The sequence below is a fragment of the Ceratotherium simum genome, chromosome 15, assembly GCF_057802395.1.
Source record: "Ceratotherium simum simum isolate JZ-2026a chromosome 15, ASM5780239v1, whole genome shotgun sequence".
Taxonomy (NCBI): Eukaryota; Metazoa; Chordata; class Mammalia; order Perissodactyla; family Rhinocerotidae; genus Ceratotherium; species Ceratotherium simum.
Genome location: NC_141914.1, coordinates 5729214 through 5750255, shown reverse-complemented (window position 1 = coordinate 5750255; position 21042 = coordinate 5729214). Strand labels below are relative to the sequence as shown.

The window sequence follows — 21042 nt, the reverse complement described above, 5'->3', positions numbered from 1 at the left end:
TCTTCACAAAAGAAATTGAAACTATAAAATAAAACCAATCAGAAATCTTAGAGATGAAAAACACAATAGAGGAGATAAAGACAAATCTGGAAGCCTTAAGCATCAGAGCTGACAATATGGAGGAAAGAATTAGCAATATTGAGGGCAGCAATGCAGAAATGCTCCAGATGGAGCAGGAAAGAGAACTAAGACTAAAAAGAAATGAAGAAACTCTTTGAGAAGTATCTGACTCAATTAGGAAATACAACATAAGGATTATAGGTATTCCAGAGGGAGAAGGGAGGGAAAAAGGAGCAGACAACTTGTTCAAAGAAATAATATCTGAGAACTTCCCAAACCTAGGGAAGGAGCTGGAAATACCAGTGAATGAAATAAATAGATCTCCTAAATATATCAACACAAGAAGACCCTCTCCAAGGCATATAGTAGTAAAGCTGGCAAAAGTCAATGACAGGGGCCTGCCTACATTAAAAAGATTATACACCATGATCAAGTGGGATTTTTTTCCAGGTATGTAGGGATGGTTCAACATTCGTAAATCAATCAATGTAATACACCACATTAATAAAATGAAGAATAAAAATCACATGATCATCTCAATAGATGCAGAGAAAGCATTTGACAAGATATAACATCCACTTGTGATAAAAACTCTGAATAAAATGGGTATAGAAGGAAAGTACCTCAACATAATAAAGGCCATATATGACAAACACACAGCTAATATCATCCTCAATGGTGAAAAACTGAAAGCTATCCCTCTAAGAACAGGAACCAGACAAGGATGCCCACCCTCACCACTCCTATTTAACATTGTACTGGAAGTCCTAGCCAGAGCAATCAGGCAAGAAAAAGAAATAAAAGGGATCCAAATTGGAAAGGAAGAAGTGAAAGTGTCACTATTTTCAGGTGATATAGAAAACCCTAAAGAATCCACCAAAAAACTTTTAGAAGTAATAAACGAATACAGTAAAGTTGCAGGCTACAAAATCAACATACAAAAATCAGTTGCATTTCTATACACTAACAACGAAGTAGCAGAAAGAGAAATTAAGAATACCATCCCATTTACAATTGCAACAAAAAGAATAAAATACCTAGGAATAAACTTAACCAAAGAGGTGAAAGAGCTATACACTGAAAACTATAAAACATATAAAAGAAATTGAAGAAGACACAAAGAAATGGAAAGATATTGCATGCTCTTGGATTGGAACAATTAACATAGTTAAGATGTCCATACTTCCTACAGCAATCTATAGATTCAATGCAATCCCTATCAAAGTTTCAACAACATTTTTCACAGAAACAGAACAAAGAATCCTAAAATTTACATGGAACAACAAAGGACCCCAAATAGCTAAAGGGATCCTGAGAAAAAAGAATGAAGCTGGAGGTATCACACTCCCTGATTTCAAAATATACTACAAAGCTAAAGTAACCAAAACAGCATAGTATTGGCACAAAAACAGATACACAGATCAATGGAATAGAATTGAAAGCCCAGAAATAAACCCACACATCTATGGACAGCTAATCTTTGACAAAGGAGCCAAGAACATACAATGGAGAAAAGAAAGTCTCTTCAACAAATGGTGTTGGGAAAACTGGATAGCCACATGCAAAAAAATGAAAGTAGACCCTTACCTTACACCATACACAAAACATAACTCCAAATGGATTAAAGACTTGAATGTAAGACCTGAAACTATGAAACTTCTAGAAGAAAACATAAGCAGTACGCTCTTTGACATCGGTCTGAGCAACATATTTTCAAGCACCATGTCTGACCAGGCAAGAGAAACAATAGAAAAAATAAACAAATGGGACTACATCAAACTAAAAAGCTTCTGCACAGCAAAAGAAACCATCAACAAAACAAAAAGACAACCTAACAATTGGGAGAAGATATTTGCAAATCGTATATCTGACAAGGGGTTAATCTCCAAAATATATAAAGAACTCATGCATCTCAACAACAAAAAACTAACAACCCAATCAAAAAATGGGCAAAAGACCTGAACAGACATTTCTCCAAAGAAGATATACAGATGGCCAACAGGCACATGAAAAGATGTTCAACATCATTAAATATCAGGGAAATGCAAATCAAAAGTACAATGAGATATCACCTCATGCCCGTCAGAATGGCTATAATTAACAAGACAGGAAACAACATGTGTTGGAGAGGATGTGGACAGAAGGGAACTCTCATACACGGCTGGTAGGAGTGCAAATTGATGCAGCCACTATGGAAAACAGTACGGTGATTCCTCAAAAAATTAAGTATAGAACTACCATATGATCCAGCTATTCCACTTCTGGGTATTTATCCAAAGAACTTGAAAACACTAATGCATAAAGATACATGCACCCCTGTGTTCATTGCAGTGTTATTCACAATAGCCAAGACTTGGAAGTAACCTATATGCCCATCAAGGGATGAATGGATAAAGAAGCTGTGGTATATATACACAATGGAATACTACTCAGCCATAAGAAATGATGAAATCCAGCCATTTGTGACAACATGGATGGACATTGAGGGCATTATGCAAAGTGAAATAAGTCAGAGGGAGAAGGTCAAATACCATATGATTTCCCTCATTAAGTGGTAGATAATAACAACAACAAACAAACACATAGAGACAGAGATTGGATTGGTGGTTACCAGAGGGGAAGAGGGGAGGGAGGAGGGTGAAAGGGATGATTAGGCACATGTGTGTGGTGATGGGTTGTAATTAGTATTTGGGTGGTGAACATGATGTAATCCATGCAGAAATAGAAGTATAATGATGTACACCTGAAATTTATACAATGTTATAAACCAAAGTTACTGCAATAAACAAAAAATTTAAAAAAAAAGGCTACTAGACAAAAAAAAAAAACAACATACAAAGGATTTCCTATCAGGCTTTCAGCCGATTTCTCGACAGAAACTTTACAGGCTAGGAGAGAGTGGAACAATATATTCAAAATTCTGAAAGACAAAAACTTTCAGCCAAGAATATCCTATCCAGCAAAACTATCCTTCAGATATGATGGAGAAATAATAACTATCCCAGATAAACAAAAGCTAAGGGAGTTCATTGCCACAAGACCCCCACTACAAGAAGTGCTCGAGAAGACCCTCATCCCTGAGGGAAAAAAGAGAAAGGGGATTCAAAGTTTTGAACAAGGAGGAAAACAGGTCGACAAAACCAGAAAAATTGCAGTCGTCTATTGAAATCGATTAGCAAAACCAAAGATCAAGGGAAGGTAAGCACCAAGCATAAATATAACCTTGTCATGTTAAACACGAACTCACAATACAAGAAGGAATAAGATGTGACCACAATAACTTAGAAGGGGAAGAGGAAAGGGATTGAATCAACTTAGTCTAAGGGAATAAGAGGCCATCAAAAAGTGGACTATCACATCCACAAGATTTTTAACACAAACCTCATGGTAACCACAACCAAATAATCAGAACAGATTCACACACAATAAGGAAAGAGAAAACTAAGAGAACCCCCATACAGAACTACCAAACTAAATTGCTAGTCTGAAACACACGGGACGAGAAACAAAAGAAATGCAAAGGAACTGGAAAAAGAGCGATAAAATAACAACAACAAGCCCCCATATATCACTAATTACCCTAAATGTAAATGGACTGAACTCTCCAATCAAAAGACACAGAGTGGTGGGATGGATTAAAAAAAAATACCCAGCAATATGCTGTCTCCAGGAAACACATCTCAGCTCTAAAGACAAACACAGGCTCAGAGTGAAAGGATGGAAGACAATACTACAAGCTAATGGCAAACAAAAGAAAGCAGGTGTTGCCATACTTATATCTGGCAAAGTTGACTTCAAGATAAAACAGGTAATGGGAGACAAAGAGGGGCAATATATAATGATAAAAGGGACACTCCACCAAGAAGACATATCTCTTTTAAATATATATGCACCCAGTACAGGAGCACCAAGGTACATAAATCAACTATTAAGAAACCTAAGAGGAGATATTGACAACAACACAATAGTAGTAGGGGATCTTAACACCCCACTCTCATCAATGGACAGATCATCCAGAGAGAAAATAAATAAGGAAATAATGGACCTAATGAAAAACTAGATGAGATGGACTTAATAGACATATATAGAGCACTCCATCCAAACACAGCAGATTACACATTCTTCTCAAGCACGCATGGAACATTCTCAAGAATAGACCATATGTTGGGAAACAAGGCATGCTTATATAAATTTAAGAAGATTGAAATCATGACAAGCATCTTTTCAGACCATAATGCCATGAAGTTAGAAATCAACTACAAGGAAAAAACTGGGAAAGTGACAAAGCTGTGGAGACTCAACAACATGCTACTAAACCACCAATGGATCATTGATGAAATTGAAGGAGAAATCAAAGCATATCTGGAGACAAATGAAAATGAAAGTACACCATACCAACCCGTATGGGATGCATCAAAGTGGTCCTGAGAGGGAAACTCACAGCAATACAGGCCCACCTTAACAAACAAGAAAAAGCCCAAGTAAGCAACCTCAAACTACACCTAACAGAATTAGAAAAAGAAAACAAACAAAGCCTAAAGTCAGCAGAAGGAGGGAAATAATAAAAATCAGAGCAGAAATAAATGAAATTGAAATCAAAAAAACAGTAGAAAGGATCAATGAAACAAAGAGCTGGTTCTTTGAGAAGATAAACAAAATTGACAAACCTTAGCCAGACTCACCAAGAAAAAAAGAGAGAAGGCTCAAATAAATAAAATTAGAAATGAAAAAGGAGAAATCACAACAGATACCCTAGAAATACAAAAGGTTATAAGATAATACTATGAAAAACTATATGCCAACAAATTGGACAATCTAAAAGAAATGGATAAATTCCTAGACTCAAACAACCTCCCAAAACTGAATCAAGAAGAAATAGAGAGCCTGAATAGACCAATCATAAGTAAAGCGATTGGAACAGTAATCAAAAACCTCCCAAAAAGTAAAAGTCCAGGACCAGATGGCTTCTCTGGAGAATTTTACCAAACATTCAAAGAAGACTTAATACCTACCCTTCTCAAACTATTCCAAAAAATAGAGGAGGATGGAACACTTGCCAACACATTCTACAAGGCCAACATCACCCTGATACCAAAGCCAGGCAAAGACAATACTAAGAAGGAAAACTACACACCAATATCTCTGATGAACATAGATGCAAAAATCCTCAACAAAATATTGGCAAACTGAATACAGCAATACATGAAAAAGATCATACACCACGATCAAGTGGGATTTATACCAGGGACACAGGATGGTTCAACATCCACAAATCAATCAATGTGATACACCACATTAGCAAAACGAGGAATAAAAACCATATGATCATCTCAATAGATGTGCAGAGAAGGCTTTTGACGAGATCCAACATCCATTTATGATAAAAACTCTCAACAAAATGGGTATAGAAGGAAAGTACCTTAACATAATAAAGGCCATATATGACAAACTCACAGCCAACACCATACTCAATGGAGAAAAACTGAAAGCCATGCCTCTGAAAACAGGGACAAGACAAGTGTGCCCACTCTTGCCACTCTTATTCAGCACAGTACTGGAGGTTCTGGCCAGAGCAATTAGGCAAGAAAAAGGAATAAAAGGAATTCAAATAGGCAACGAAGAAGTGAAACTCTCGCTGTTTGCAGATGACATGATCTTATATATAGAAAACCCTAAAGAATCCATCAGAAAACTGTTAGAAATAATCAACAACTACAGCCAAGTGGCAAGGTACAAAATCAACTTACAGAAATCAGTTGCATTTCTCTATATCAACAACGAACTAACAGAAAGAGAACTCAAGAAGACAATCCCATTTATAATTGCAACAAAAAGAATAAAATATCTAGGAGTAAATTTAACCAAGGAAGAGAAAGACCTGTACAATGAAAACTATAAGACATTACTGAGTGAAATCAATGATGACATAAAGAAATGGAAAAATATTCCATGCACTTGTGTTGGAAGAATAAACATTGTTAAAATGTCCGTACTACCTAAAGCAATCTACAGATTCAATGCAATCCCAATCAGAATCCCAAGGACATTCTTCACACAAATAGAACAAAGAATACTAGCATTCATCTGGGGCAACAAAAGACTCCATATAGCTAAAGCAATCCTGAAAAAGAAGAACAAGGCTGGAGGCACATTCCTTGACTTCAAAACATACTACAAAGCAACAGTAATTGAAACAGCATGGTACTGATACAAAAACAGACACACAGATCGATGGAACAGAATTGAAAGTCCAGAAATAAAACCTACAGGCAGCTAATCTTTAACAAAGGAGCTAAGGACATACAGTGGAGAAAGGAAAGTCTCTTCAATAAATGGTGCTGGGAAACTGGACAGCCACTTGCAAAAGAATGAAAGTAGACCATCTTCTTTCACCATACACAAAAATTAACTCAAAGTGGATCAAAGACCTGAAAGTGAGACCTGAAACTATAAAACTCCTGGAGGAAAATATAGGTAGTACACTACTCGCCATCAGCCATAAAGGGATGTTTTTGAATTCCATGTCTACTCAGACAAGGGAAACAAAAGAAAAAATAAACAAGTGGGACTTCATCAGATTAAAGAGCTTCTACAAGGCAAAAGAAACCAGGATCAAAACGAATAGGGAACCCACCAGCTGGGAAAAAATATTTGCAAACCATATATCTGACAAGGGATTAATCTCCATAATATATAAAGAACTCACACAACTGAATAACAAAAAAACAAACAACCCAATCAAAAAACAGGCAGAGGAAATGAACAGACACTTCTCCAAAGGAGATATACAGATGGCCAATAGGCACATGAAAAGAAGCTCAACATCACTAATCATCAGGGAAATGCAAATCAAAACCACACTAAGATATCATCTTACACCCGTTAGAATGGCTATAATCACCAAGACAAAAAGCAACAAATGCTGGAGAGGCTGTGGAGAAATGGGAACACTAATCCACTGCTGGTGGGAATGCAAACTGGTGCAGCCTCTATGGAAAACAGTATGGAGATTCCTCAAAAAATTGAAAATAGAAATACCTTATGATCCAGCTATCCCACTACTGGGTATCTACCCAACGAACCTGAAATCAACAATCCAAAGAGGCTTATGCACCCCCATGTTCATCGCAGCATTATTCACTATACGCAAAACACGGAAGCAACCCAAGTGTCCCTCGACTGATGATTGGATAAAGAAGATGTGGTATATATACACCATGGAATACTACTCAGCCATAAAGAAAGAGAAAATCGTCCCATTTGCAACAACATGGATGGACCTGGAGGGTATTACGTTAAGTGAAATAAGCCAGAAAGAGAAACACAAACAGTGCATGATTTTGCTTATATGTGGAAGATGAACCAACACATGGACAGACAGAACTGTTTGGTGGTTACCAGGGGCTAGGGGGGTTGGGGCTGGGCACAAGGGGTGGAGGGATGCACTTATATGGTGACTGATAAACAATAATGTACAACAAAAATTTCACAATAAAAAAAACGAAAAGAAAACATAGATAATGGAGAGATATACCTGGTTTATGTGTTGGAACACTCAATCTTGTTAGGATGTCAATTCTCTCTAAACTGATCTATAGATTAAATACAATCCTTATCAAAATCTATTCCAGCTATTTTGGTAAAAATTTAAAAAACTGATTCTAAAATTTATATGGATATACAAAAGAGAATAGATGAGTTAATACTACTTGAGTTTAAGACTTATAAAGCTGCAGTATACAAGATACTGTGTTATTGGCATTAAGGTAGGACGAACAGAGCAATGAGACAGCATGGAGACTCCAAAATAAACCCACAAGTATATAGACAATTGACTTTTGATGAAGGTGCAAAGGCAATTCAGTAGAGGAAGGAAAGGGTGAACAAATGCCACTGGAACAATTGGAAATCTGTATGCAAAAAAGTAAACCTGGATCCGTACCATACACCATATGCAAAAATCAGCTCAGAATGTATCAGAGATTTAAATGTAAAACCTGAAACTATGAACTCTCCATGACCTTAGCTTTAGCAAGGTTTTTAGGTATGACACCAATAGCACAATCCATAAGAGAAAAATTGTACAAATCAGACTTCACCTAAATTAAGAAATTCTGTACTTTAAAAGACACTATTGAGAGAATGAAAGACAAACTACATAAAAGGAGGAAATATTTGCAAAGTATATTTCTGACAAAGGACTTATATCCAGAATATATAAAGAACTCTCAAAACTCTATAATAAGAAAACAACGCCCCCACACACACCAAAAGTGGGCAAAGACTTTGAACAGACACCACCAAAAAAGATAAGCAGATGGCAAATAAGCATGTGAAAATATGTGCAGCATCATTTGTCATCAGAGAAATACAAATTAAAATCAAAATGAGATACTACTATGTACATATACCTATTAGAATGGCTAAAATTAAAAGTCTGACCTGCGAGTGTTGGCAAGAATGTGGAAGAACTGGAGCCTTCATACACTGTTGGTGTGAATTTAAAATTGTACGTCCACTTTGCAAAAGAGTTTGACAGTTTCTTAAAAATTTAAATGAACACCTACCATGTGACCTAGCTATTCCACTCCTAGCTGTCTATCTAAGATAAATGAATCATACGTCCATACAAAGACATGGATGCAAATGTTCATAACAGCCTTATTTGTAATACCTAAAATTGGCAATAGCCCAAATGTCCATCAGTAGGTGAATGGATAAACAAATTATAGTATATCCACACCATGAAATACTAATCAGCAATAAAAAGAGACGAACTATTGATACATATTACAACATAGGTGAATCTCATTATAATTATGCTGAGTGAAATATGCCAGTCAAAAATAGAGTACATGCTGTATGATTCCAACTATTTAATACTCTGGAAAATGCAATCTACAGTATTGTAATAGAAAGCAGATCAGTGGTTGGGAGGGAAGGGACGGGAGGTGTGGAGAGGAAGGAGGGTGGAATTGAAACGGGGCACCTCCTTTTTTGGAGGTGATGGATATGTTCATTATCATGATTGTGGTAAAAGTTTTCCAGGTGAAAACATATGTCAAAATTCATCAAAGTGTATAATTTAAATATGTGCAGTTTATTGTATGTCAATTATACCTCGATAGAGCCATTAAAAATAAAATATAATAAAACGTAATAGGAAAATCCTTGATTTGAGGGAGAATATACCCACACAATTTCACTCTTTTTGAGGGTATTTTAGACACTGACATGCTACTTTGAACTATTTATACATTTCCAAGATACTGGATTTAGGGCAGTAAACCTAAGCTTTTTTTGGGGCCTAACATAAAATTCTGTTGAAAATATGACTTTTGAAAATGTAACTATTTGAATAATAGTTTCATTCAATTCCTTAATTAGTCCTTGGTAGCAAATCAAGGAAAAGGCACCTTCAGAAAAGTTAATCTTTTCTGTACATTTCCCAGCTTCTGAGCTGATGTCCCTGCAGAGGAGCAGGCCTGCACTGGGCTGCACTCTTCATTATAAAATTAAGTGGCCACATACTTTCAGCTGCAATAATTACAATCACCACCACCAAAGCACCAGCAGCCAACAGTGGACGATAGCTTGCCGTGCGCCAGGCACTATTCTGAGCACTTTACACACATTAGAGCCATTTAATCCTCACAATAACCCCGTGAGGTGGAGAATACTAGCCCCATTTACAGAAGAAATTGAGGCACAAAGAGGAGCAAATACCAAATTATCTGACTAGCAGTGGCTGAAACAAATATGTCTTAGTTGATTTACTATATAACTTCTCTATAACGGGTCCATAGATAGGCTGTTCCAGGACCGGTCCTAGGGTCAGCAGTGTAAGAACCTTACATAAGCTTTTTTGCACTTTTCTAGGTCTTTCTCTCATGGCCACAAGATGGCTGCCATACCTCTAAGCATTCTTTTCTCATTTAATAATATTCAAAGCAGGAAACGATGAGGAGAACGGCTGTTGGGTTGGCAACCAACAGTGGCTGGGCCACTTTGATATATGCTGCTAGCCACCCTAGATTACATTCCCAGTGATGGCCCCCTGACACTTCAAGAGCTGGAAATTTATGGGTGAAATTCCTGTGTCTTCCTTAGTTACTGTCTCAGTTTGAGAAAAATTTCCTATATCAGTTGGAGTTTAACCAAGAAGAACAATAAAAGCACAGTACATTTATTTTGAAAGGCTAGGCAAAAGGGCCAAAAGAGAGTGATTCATTAATTCAATCTTTTATTCATTACTTAAATCGTCATTCAAAATATGAATATTGGTCACTCTGTTAGTAGAGTTTGATGCTAGTTGACATGGTCGTGATCAATGCTGTGTATCAGAACTGCAATGATGGAAATGTTTTACATCTATGCTGTCCAATATGGTAACCACTAGCCACATATGACTTACTGAGCACTTGAAATGTAGGTAGTGTGATTGAGGAACTTAATTTTTAGTTTTAATTACTTAAGTCTAAATTTAAATAGCCACATATGGCTAATGCCTGCTGTATTGGACAGCACAAGTGTAGACCAAGGAAATATTTTTATTTCTTTCTATTTATTCTCTCATTAGAGACATTATTACATGATATGATTCTCAAGCTCAATTTTGCAACATCCTTAAAGCATTTAATGATCACATCAAATTATTGTTTTTTCCTTAACTTGAAACACAAGTATTTTTAAGCTGGAATAGAGATAGAGATTAGAAAATAGTGTCACAAAGTCAACACAGAACACCTCAAATTAAAATTTCATGCACTTTGGTCCTTGTCAGTGATTGTTACTTTAAATACTCGAATGACTCAACTATTGTAAGCTGTCATCTTCTAAGAATACTTTATTCTTCTCAGTTTAGACCTATATACTACATCTTTCCTATGTGTCAGGGTGTATGTTTCTAATTGGATTTAGAATGTGTCTCTCCCTTTGGAATACTGTTCTATACTTCATTTCAGCAGGTAGCTATAGCCAAAAGGACCCATGAATGTCTCTCATATGAGGGAGCTGTGCTCTCAAATTTGCTTCAAAGGAGTCCTTCTTTTTCATTTCCTTGTTTCTATTTATTATCTCATTAGAGACATTATTACATGATGTAATTCTCAACCTCAGTTTTGCAATACCTTAAAGCATTTAATTAACTCTGCTTGCAGCCTGGTTGTCACACCCAAAAACAATGCAACAAAGTTGGAAAGTATCCAGAGAAGTGTCACTTCCATTAAACAATAAACTAAGAAGATCTGGGCTCTGTCATTTAGGAGGCCATGATCATGGCTGTAGCATCCCAGCCTTTAAAACACGTCAGGCTTCCCGAATACCACAGGCAATAATGTGTAAAAGTCAGCCTGCTGGCCAAGGTCCTGACTGGGGCACATTCCCAGGACCACTGTCCTCCTCACCCCACCTGCCACTGGGCCCCTGCTTGCCCATGCTCTCGGACTCCCTGGTGCTGTTCTCTGACTGACACATCCTCCTGCCCAGAGGCCCTTCTCTGGTCTACTAGCTTATATTTCCCTCTCAGCACTTGACTCCCTTGATTCCTACATTGTTTGAAATTTAGGTAAGAAATAGTCCCTCCACCTGCACAAGCCCAGTGCGGCACTCAGCACCTCCACAAAGAAAGGAAAATTTAGGCGAAAAAAGGAAGGCAAACCTCACAGCTCAGAGATGTATAACTTAGGTCTTAAAGGAGCTTGTTTCTAGCCTAATAGAAAGAAGGGACTCTTTACACTCTTTATAAGCATAAGTTGTTAAGCACCTCAAGGTTATGAAGCCAAAAATCTATAGGTCAAGATGCCTTTAGACAGACTGAAGAATGATCTGCAAATATCACATAGGCATTTAAGGGGCAGTACTTCCCTGTGCTGTAGAAAACATTGTGGAAGAGAACTTCATGCTCTGGTCAAATGTACCCCCAATGGAGTAGGATCCTTATCCAATTGGGTCTAGTTCAGTACAGTAATTACAGAAACAACATTTGGGCTGAAAGCATGGAACACTGAGTTTCCCCTTTCAAATATGAGTCATAATAAAAATTATTTTTATGAGCATCCCCTAGAAAACCATAACATATCTTTGCATATTATTGATTATAGATAATAAGCCTTTTTGAATCTCCTAGCATAGGACCTTATATACGACAGACTCAAAAATGTGAACTGATAGGTCCAAGATTTGAAAGATTTATGAGTTTTAGTGGAAGTCTCATCTGAAATAGTGGAATTAATGCTGAACATTTAAAAAGCCAAATGTGAAACGACTAAAAAATGTGATATGCATGTGGAGCAGTGTTCTGGACGTCCTCCTGCCCTTTACCTACTTTCCCAAGGAGAAAATATATACAAAGAGATGAGGCCACACAATCGTTGTCCCAGAATTCCATCAGAGTCTTCTGTTATGTAGAAAAAGAGAGCAGAGAACAGGCTCCTGGATTCCCGCTTCATGTATTTTGACACATACTGTTGACATGGCTCCTGTGTGTTGAGCTTGTTTATACCTCACCTTGTTCCAGAAAAAAATGCAAGCAATTTACAAAACCACATAAATTAAGACTCCAAGCAAAATAAGCAAGAAATAAGGGTGGGGATGAAAAGTAAAGCCAGGAATGATGCCAAAACATGCACACCACAAAGACCTACACACTTCTTACGGGTGGGGGACACATTTGGCTCTGGTTTTCCAGCAGTCAACACAGAAAGAGAAACCTAGTTACAATGTCACAAAATAAATACAGTTGTTGCTCAGGAAAAATTACAATCCTTTTTTTTCTGACATAAAGAACTGTCAGAGGTTTTTCTCCAGGGTATTTATAAAGAGGATACTACATGGTTTAATAAGCAAAGTCTAGCAACACTCTTGCTGTGCACAGTAGAGAGTTTCATGGCTGATTCTTATAGAGGATTTGAATGTAGGTGATGGCATTACACCAAAGATGATCTAATAAAATATTTTGGAGGGGGCCGATCCTAAAGTCAAGAACTGTGAAGGGTTGAGATTTTACCATATGTGCAAGGTAACACACACAGTTCATGGATGCTGGCAGGAGACGCAAGATTCCTGGGTCCAAGACAAAGGACAGTCTATTTACTCACAGCGATAGCAGTGGCCTGACTGTCAGCATTTGTGCTGGTTCTGGGAGCCCCAGTTCCCACAGAGCAACCCAAAGAGGAGCAGGTGATACCTACACATGCTGTGGGTTGTATTACAGGAAAGGAGCCCTGAGTTTAGGGAACTGGAACCTTTGATAAGAGGAAGGGAGCGTGTGTTCCCTTTGTCCCAGAGGGAGACGTTACCTTTATCATATTGGACAGTAAACAAATGTCTGTCTTCCAAGGCTGTTTGCTATACACTCAATCCTGAAAAGATAGTCTTGAGCACAGGGAATCAGTACCTCTGCTCATAAGATGTGCAGAAACATGAGGGTCCCTTGGAGAACGGTCTTCCAAAGACTGTACATTCCAGTCATAGGCTAGCTTTCTCTGGCTTGATCTAGAACTAACCTTTAGACTATCTGGAGGAATTGATGGATTGTGCTTCATTTGACACTTACTCATCAGATACTTATTGCATTCTTATCATATTCCAGGCACCAGGTACAGTGATAAGCAAAATGGGCTGGCATGGTCCCTGCCTTCTCAGAACAGAGAGGAAATACAAATATACTTTATGAGTTTTTCCAGCAGTTCTTCCTAAACGTTGTCTCAAGAAGGATTTTTTTAATAGAATTTTTTAGAGCAGTTTTAGGTTCCCAGAAATATTGAGGGGAAGATACAGAGATTTCCTAAATACCTACTGCCTGCCCCTACACATGTGGACATGTACCATATACTCCCCGCCCTCCCCATTAGCAACATCCCCCATCAGAGTGGTACCTTTGTTACAATTGATGAACCTACGTTGACACATCGTTATCATCCAGAGTCCATAGTTTACATTAAGTTTCACTCTTGGTGTTGCACATTCTACGGGTTTGCATAAATGTGTAAAACTAGGCTTTTCACAGATATTGGTGACAATTAATTCAATATTCTACAATCTCGTAAGTAATGGAGCTTTACATTACTATATTTCCCGGTAAATACAGACACAAGTGCCTGCAGAGGCATTTGAACCTGGGCTTAGTGTTGGCATTCTCTCGTGACAGCTAAGAAACCTAACAGGGATGTGCAAATTACTCCACAGTCATCGTCTCCAATGTACCCATGGTCAGACGGTAATTCTTCCCTGAAAATGGCCTTAAATCTTCCAGTGATTACATGCCCACTGCCCTGAAGTTTTATTCCATGGAACAAGGCACTTACTGTCTGGAGTATTTGTCCACCTCCAGTTTGGGTTGGGACTCTGACACGACAGAAAACTTTTTGTTTGTTGAGAAGGTGAAATGCCTCCTCTGACATGGTCCATTTCTTTAGGTCGTGCCTCCGCCCTGGTCTGAGTAGAGCTCTAATTTTCCCAGCGTCTTCACTCAGTGCTCATTATCCCACTAGCTAAGGGAAGGCAACCATCTTTTTTCTGACAAAATAATAGGAGATTGGCCTTTATTTAATTAGCCCCAGTCCCAAATTGCAACTAAGGATTGCTAACGTAGACGGGACTTAGCCTGCGGGCCAAGCAGAGACTGAGTCCTGGATTCCATTACCTAACCCTCAGACCAGCCCCTCACACTGTTTGGAAGAACAGCCTTCTTTTCAATATTTCTGCTGTTTTTTCCCCACTCAGAAAACCTGTCATTTCCTGCTAGCACAGTGGCCTCACTGGCTTAGCTTGATGGGAGTGGAGTATAGAAGCAGAATCAGCAGTGCCAGATGGATGACTGTCCAAACTCGGGTTTGAGAGAGCTGCCTATTCAAGTGAAAAATCAGAGATGAAAAAGACCTGTTAAATAACCCAATCCCCTCCGCAGCCAGTGCCAGAGCATTCCTACGGTGAAAGCTTAGCCCCGGCCAGCTCTAAATGACTTTAACAATGTGCCTTCTCACGCTTTATTTGGAAGACGGGGCTGTTGCCTCAGTTTTTCTTTTTTCTTTTGGTAAGTTTTTTGACTAGAATGTCATTTGACCAGAGTTATTCCGTTTCCCTCTTGCTGTTTTCCTTCAGCTACAGCAACCCCATGAAATCAGCTATTTTCAGAGTCACTGTAAACGTACAGACAACGTTTAAAGTACTTCATTAACACAGGCCTTCCAGCAGTGCCTATATTTGGGGCAACATGATGCAGAGGGAGAGAGGATACACATGGGCTTTGGAGAGAGGTAAACTCGGGTTAGAATCATAGTTCTACTTAGTTGGGGATTTATTATTGTCATCGCTGTTGTTTTCAGTGACTGTCATTTATTACATGCTTCCTATCTGTCAGGTGCTATGGGAAGTACTGTCTAAAAATCTTGCTAGCAAATTTATGAAATTGGTGCTATCATCTCTATTTCAGAATTTAAAATTTAGTAATTAAGAGTGGAAGCTCTGGGGTTAAATTGCCTGATGAGAGCCAGCTCTGCTGCTTACTAGCACTGTGGCCTCGGGCTTTTCCCTTACCCTCTCTAAGCCCAGTTTCTCTATCTGTAAAATGGGGATGATGACAATGACTGCCTCCTAGCTTACTTTGAGGACTAAATGTGTTAATATATGTGACTGGATCAGATCAGTGCCTGGCATGGAGCAAGCACTTAAATGTAACCAATGTTGATGATATGTAGATGGAGAATTGGTTCAGAGGCACATAGCATCCAAATTTAAACCCTAGGCCGTTCTACTCCAAAACCCATCCAAATTATTAACCCTTAGAATACCCTGGCTTGCTCAGGAGACTGAACCTCCCTGAGCCTCAGTTTTTCTAATGAGGGTAACCCTGTGTCTCCTGCACAGTCACTGTGAGGATTAAAGTGGAATAATGCAGGTAGAGGCGCTGTCACAGAGCCTGACCCAGAGCTGGAGATCAATTAGTGACAGTGTCTGTCTGTATCTCTACATCCGTATCTACAGAATATCTGTCTGTGTGTGTCTGTGTGTGTAATGTGTATGTACTCTCGTGTATCATATATAACGAATAGCTGCGTAGCCAATAACTTACTCTTAAAAGTTTCTCATAATATTGGAACTTCAGAATGGTTCAAAGTATTTTTATGAGTTTACTCCCATTTGAAAGAAGAGTTGGATTGGTTTACTAGATAATTAAAAACAGTTTCCTTCCTAATAAGGTTTCATTTTATATTTTTAACTTTCCAATAGTTTTAAGTATGTCTTTGCTGGATTTTAAAAATAGTTCATCACATGTTTCAAAATTACATAAATACTTTATCTTTCACAAGCATACATTGGCCATAATTTCAATCTTTATATCACAGAGGGAAGAGAAGAGACAGACCATTACAACCTAGCAGAGGGAAATATGATGATGTGTTTTTGCTGTTGTGCCTTTTTTTTTTGGTGTATGTGGGAAAGGGTGTGATGTCATTTTGTCTCCACCCCCTGTGAGTGAGCCCGCGGCACGGCTAAGTGCAGCCGCCCGCCTCTGTCACTGGGAGACAGTTCACTTAAATGCAGCTCCAGGGCTGCGGGACACCCACCAGCATCACTCCCTGTGCGAGGTGGCAAATGCAACATGCTCTCCAGCTTGGGGTGTCTACTTCTCTGTGGAAGTATTGCACTAGCCCTGGGAAATGCACAGAAATTGCCAAAAGGCAAGTAGCTCTAATGTTTTGTGTTTTAAAAATAATTTTTAAGAGATACTGGTTTTTAAATGTTGATATTAAATGTGATCTGCTTTACCAGATGGGGGGAATAGAGTTATTCTGTGGAGAATCAAAGTTCAAATGTGCAAGTTGCTTAAACTTTTACCTTTTTCCCCTCTGTTATTTACTTTTCAATTAGATCTCTTTATTGCAAAAATGAAAACCAACTTCTTATTAGGTTTATCAGATGTTCACAGTAGTTTAAATGGTATAGTTTCAAACTATGGTATTTATATATTGAATCATATTGTATAGATGGGTATTGTAGTCTGTTAAAAAGAGTTGTTTAGTGTTTTTATCCCCCTCCGCAGAGACTAAACCAGTACTAGCTTAAGGTTTAAAAGAAGCTAATTCTGAAAGCTTGAATCTTTGATGTAATCCTCACAGGTACCTATTAACTTTGAGGTTGAAGGATTCTAGGCAGGGCACGCCAAAGCTGGGTCATGTGCTAATTCCTAGCCTCTTCTCTCCAGTGGAGTTTGGAAGAAGGTTTGATCTCCCGGACAGGACACTCCCCCTTTTGCTGGCTAGATTGCTCTCATTTTAGTGTTGGCATTTTGTATACAAATGTCATCAGAAGAAAATCAAAATTTCTGAATTAAGACCCTAAAAACCATCTCTTGACCCCATCATCACCCAAGCAAGAGCTTGCCTCCCTCCTGTCTTTGAACATAAATGCTGCATGTACTTTTTTGCTCCTTTGGAGAGGCAGTTTTTTAAGCCAACACCAGGTCTGTGAAGGCTTTTTATGGTTGCAGACTGCTGTAGTCAGCAGGATTACGAAAAACAGGCTGGAAATTACTCTACAGTTATCATGGAAAATATTGGAGGTAATGCAGAGCCACAGGCTTGTCAGAAACCTGGTGTGCATAGAGTTGGAAAGAAAGGTTGTTAGTGTCAGAATATCCGAAAGATCCCTCCTGAGTCCTCCCTCTGGAGAATTTGCTCCAAGATCATCTTGTCCTAAGTAAAAACTGTTCTTTCCTCTGTGTGTTAAGTGAAACTTGAATCCAGAATGGGAAGGCTGAAGGGTTTGGCTAGTTGATATTTCACATGGTGATGTACAAAGAAATAAAAAAGGCTAAGTAAACCTTCTCAACTCTGATCAGATAATTATGCAAAGAACAATAAAAACACACTATTAGATCTTTTTCTTCTTTCAAGAATTTTGTTTCTTGATCATAGTAAAAGTGTTTAAATAAATCAATTATGAGCCACAGGCATTCAGAATTAATTGTTCCTCCTGCTGAAATATTTAACAAAGGCACCATTTCAGAGGAGTCTGGGGGTTTTCTCAGTCTCCATACCTACAGATGGTTTTATTTTACTTTGTATTCACTGTGTAGGAATGATAGCAATAATTTTCTTACTGCAGACTGCTGCAAATTCCAAGTGCTTTAATTATTGTGTTGCAATCACTGGATACAAATCTCTGGATGCAAATTTCCTTTATTTTGTATGGTAAAAAAAAAAAACATTGTCAAAGATGGCCACAAAACTTTTGTCTAGTACATTGCACTTTAATCTGAAGTATTTTCATCCAGGTTTCTTTGGCAATTTTTGAAAATATCCATAGTCCTGGTAATTTGGAAAAAACCTGTCAAATTAAAATAATTATATTATGAAATAAATGGCAAGTCCTCTTGTCTCTAATGCTATGTTTTTCCTTTATTATGGAAGCTACTGAAGAACTTTCTTTTAGCCGAAGTAACCTTTCTCAAATTGTGTTCCAGGAACAAGTGTACTGTTCTCTAAAGGGGGTTGGGGCAGGCATCTGCTCCCCACCCATAACTTGGGGAGCATTCATGCTTTGTCTGCTTTTGGGGAGTCACAATAGATGTGAGAATTTTACAGGTTCTGAAAATTTCTTGATTAAGAAACCCATCTCACTTTTTTAACCTGTTGTTTCCCAAGCTCAGTTTGACTAAGAATCCTTTTTCTAGTGGAACAGCTATAATATCTTGCTCAGGGCTTGTCTTTCACAGAACACATTTGGGGAAATGCTGAGCTAAACAAGAAAAAAAGGGATAAAAACTTTTTCTTCTTTTTCCTTTCTATCTTATAGTTAGTTAAATATCATTTGTGATTTTAAGAAAAGGGTAGAATTTTGGATCTAGAAAGGACACTAGTGATCACCTAGTCTAGTGGTTCCCAGACCTTTGGATTTAAGGACCAGTAAAAATACATATATATATAAAATATCAGAGTTCCATTTTGGAAGGCATGCTTGAATTTTGCTGTGTGAGGATGTCAAAAGGGGAAAAAATTTCCATTGTTCATAAAAGCAAGCCATTTTAACAGATTTATAAAGTAAATGAATTTATACGAATATGTCTGTTGTTCTTATTTTTCTCATTTCACCACAGACTGATGAAAACTACCTCACAGGCAAATATACGGGAACCACTGACTTAATTTAACCATTTATTTTCCAAATGAAGACACCCAGGGGCAGGGGAGGTTTAGTAACTTTCCCTCATTGATGGCAGGACCAAGATTGGATCTCAGGCTTCGGACTCAAAATCTGTGTTCTATTACGCTCTACTATGTATGTGTGTATGTATATACAGATCTTCCTTGACTTCCAGCGGGGTTACGTCCCGATAAACCCCTCGTCAGCTGAAAATATTCTAAGTTGAAAATGTATTTAATAAACACAACCTACCGAACATGGTAGCTCAGCCGAGCTGCCTTCAACGTGCTCAGAATGCTTACGTTAGCCAAATCATCTAACACAAAGCCTATTTTACAATAAAGCGTTGACTTTCTCATCTAACTTGCTGAATACTTTACTGAAAGTGAGACAGAAGGGCTGTGTGGGGACAGAAGGGTTGTCAGTGCATCGGTTGTTCACCCTTGTGATCGCAGGGCTGATGGGGAGCTGCACTTTCCTTTGCTGCCCAGCATCACAAGAGAGGATCGGACCGCATATTGCTAGCCTGGGAAAAGAGCACAGTTCAAGATTCCAAGCGCGGTTTCTACTGAATGCGTGTCGCTTTCGCACCATCGTTATGTCGAATCATCATAGGTCTGGGACTGTCTGTACACATGCAATATAGAGAGAGACAGAGAGAAAGAGAAGGAGTTGCTATATAGAGTTGGTTATTTATAAGAAAAACTTGATTTTTTATTAGAAATCCCTTCTTCCACATCTTATGCCTGTTTGCATACCTCACCACATACTTTGTTATAGAAACCAAGTTATTAGAAGAGTCTTGCTCACTTTTAAAAAGCTTCAAGTAAAGTTAGAGATTATTATTAACGGACCTCTTCTCCTCTCCACCACTTACTGACTCTATTCTTTGGCAAATCATTGCCTTTGCTAAGCCTCAGTTTTCTCATCTGTGAAATGGGAGTAATGATAACTATCTCACAGTATTTTAGGATTAATGAGATAAGAGATGCAAACTTTTTAGTAAAGCGTCTGACATATAACAAGCATTCAATAAATATTCCCTGGGTCACAGAAAAGCGGATCAATATTCAAATAAAACGTGATCTTGTGTCCAAACTGTCAGACAAATCTCTCAGAGGGTGGCAAACGAGGCGGCGTGTTCTAGCAGAAAGGTGGGGCAAGGGAGTGAGTGTTGCTGCACAGGACGGTGAGAGAAGGTCCCATCTGCATTCTAGCCTGACCGTCAGCAGCCCAGTGTTTGAGTGTCAAGTTCAAACATTGCCCTTCCCTATGGAAAGTGGCACCTTGGCCTTAGAATCAGCTTTTCCCTGGGGAGTGGTGAGGCCTCACAGAGCTTTCCAGAGAGATCCTCTTGAACTTGTTTTTCAGGAGGAGAATTAAACTGTAACACACAGGGCCTAGAGAAGAATTACCACATTGTTTTACACCTTTGAAAGCCCCTCTTCTTCAGCTCTCTCTCAGAATCTTTATTCTTGCACTATAGAACTTTTCTTTCCCCCTGGCATACAGGCTAAAATAAAAACCACAGAGAACAATATGTAGTAAAGGGAGCCAACGAGAGCTCATAATGGGACATGAGGGCTTGACACACCTCTGCAGCAACTCCCAGGTATGGAAGATTCTAATCAGCCAGGAGGCATAGGCTACAATATCTAGCCAACTCTATCAGTCCTCCTGAGGCGTGTATTAGGAAAACCACAGAGAAACATCCAAGAGACAAGTGTAATCAATTGGCCCGAGGGCATGAGGCTCTTGGGTGTGACTCTTGGCGTGTGGTAGAGTGAAGAGGCAGCTGGGTCTTTGCCTCATGTTCTTACCTGACAGAATAGAAAT

The 21042-nt window shown here is 38.5% G+C and overlaps 1 protein-coding gene across 11 annotated transcripts in view; it reads left to right on the top strand.

Moving 5' to 3' along the window:
- The first annotated feature begins 16663 nt into the window (after nucleotides 1-16663).
- ABI3BP (ABI family member 3 binding protein) overlaps nucleotides 16664-21042 on the top strand; it is a 242401-nt gene continuing 238022 nt past the window's right edge. For all 11 annotated transcript variants that reach the window (XM_087439510.1, XM_087439507.1, XM_004439976.3 and 8 more), the window contains exon 1: nucleotides 16664-16742. In XM_087439510.1, the coding sequence (XP_087295636.1) occupies nucleotides 16664-16742 (79 nt within the window). The remainder of the gene's footprint in view (nucleotides 16743-21042) is intronic.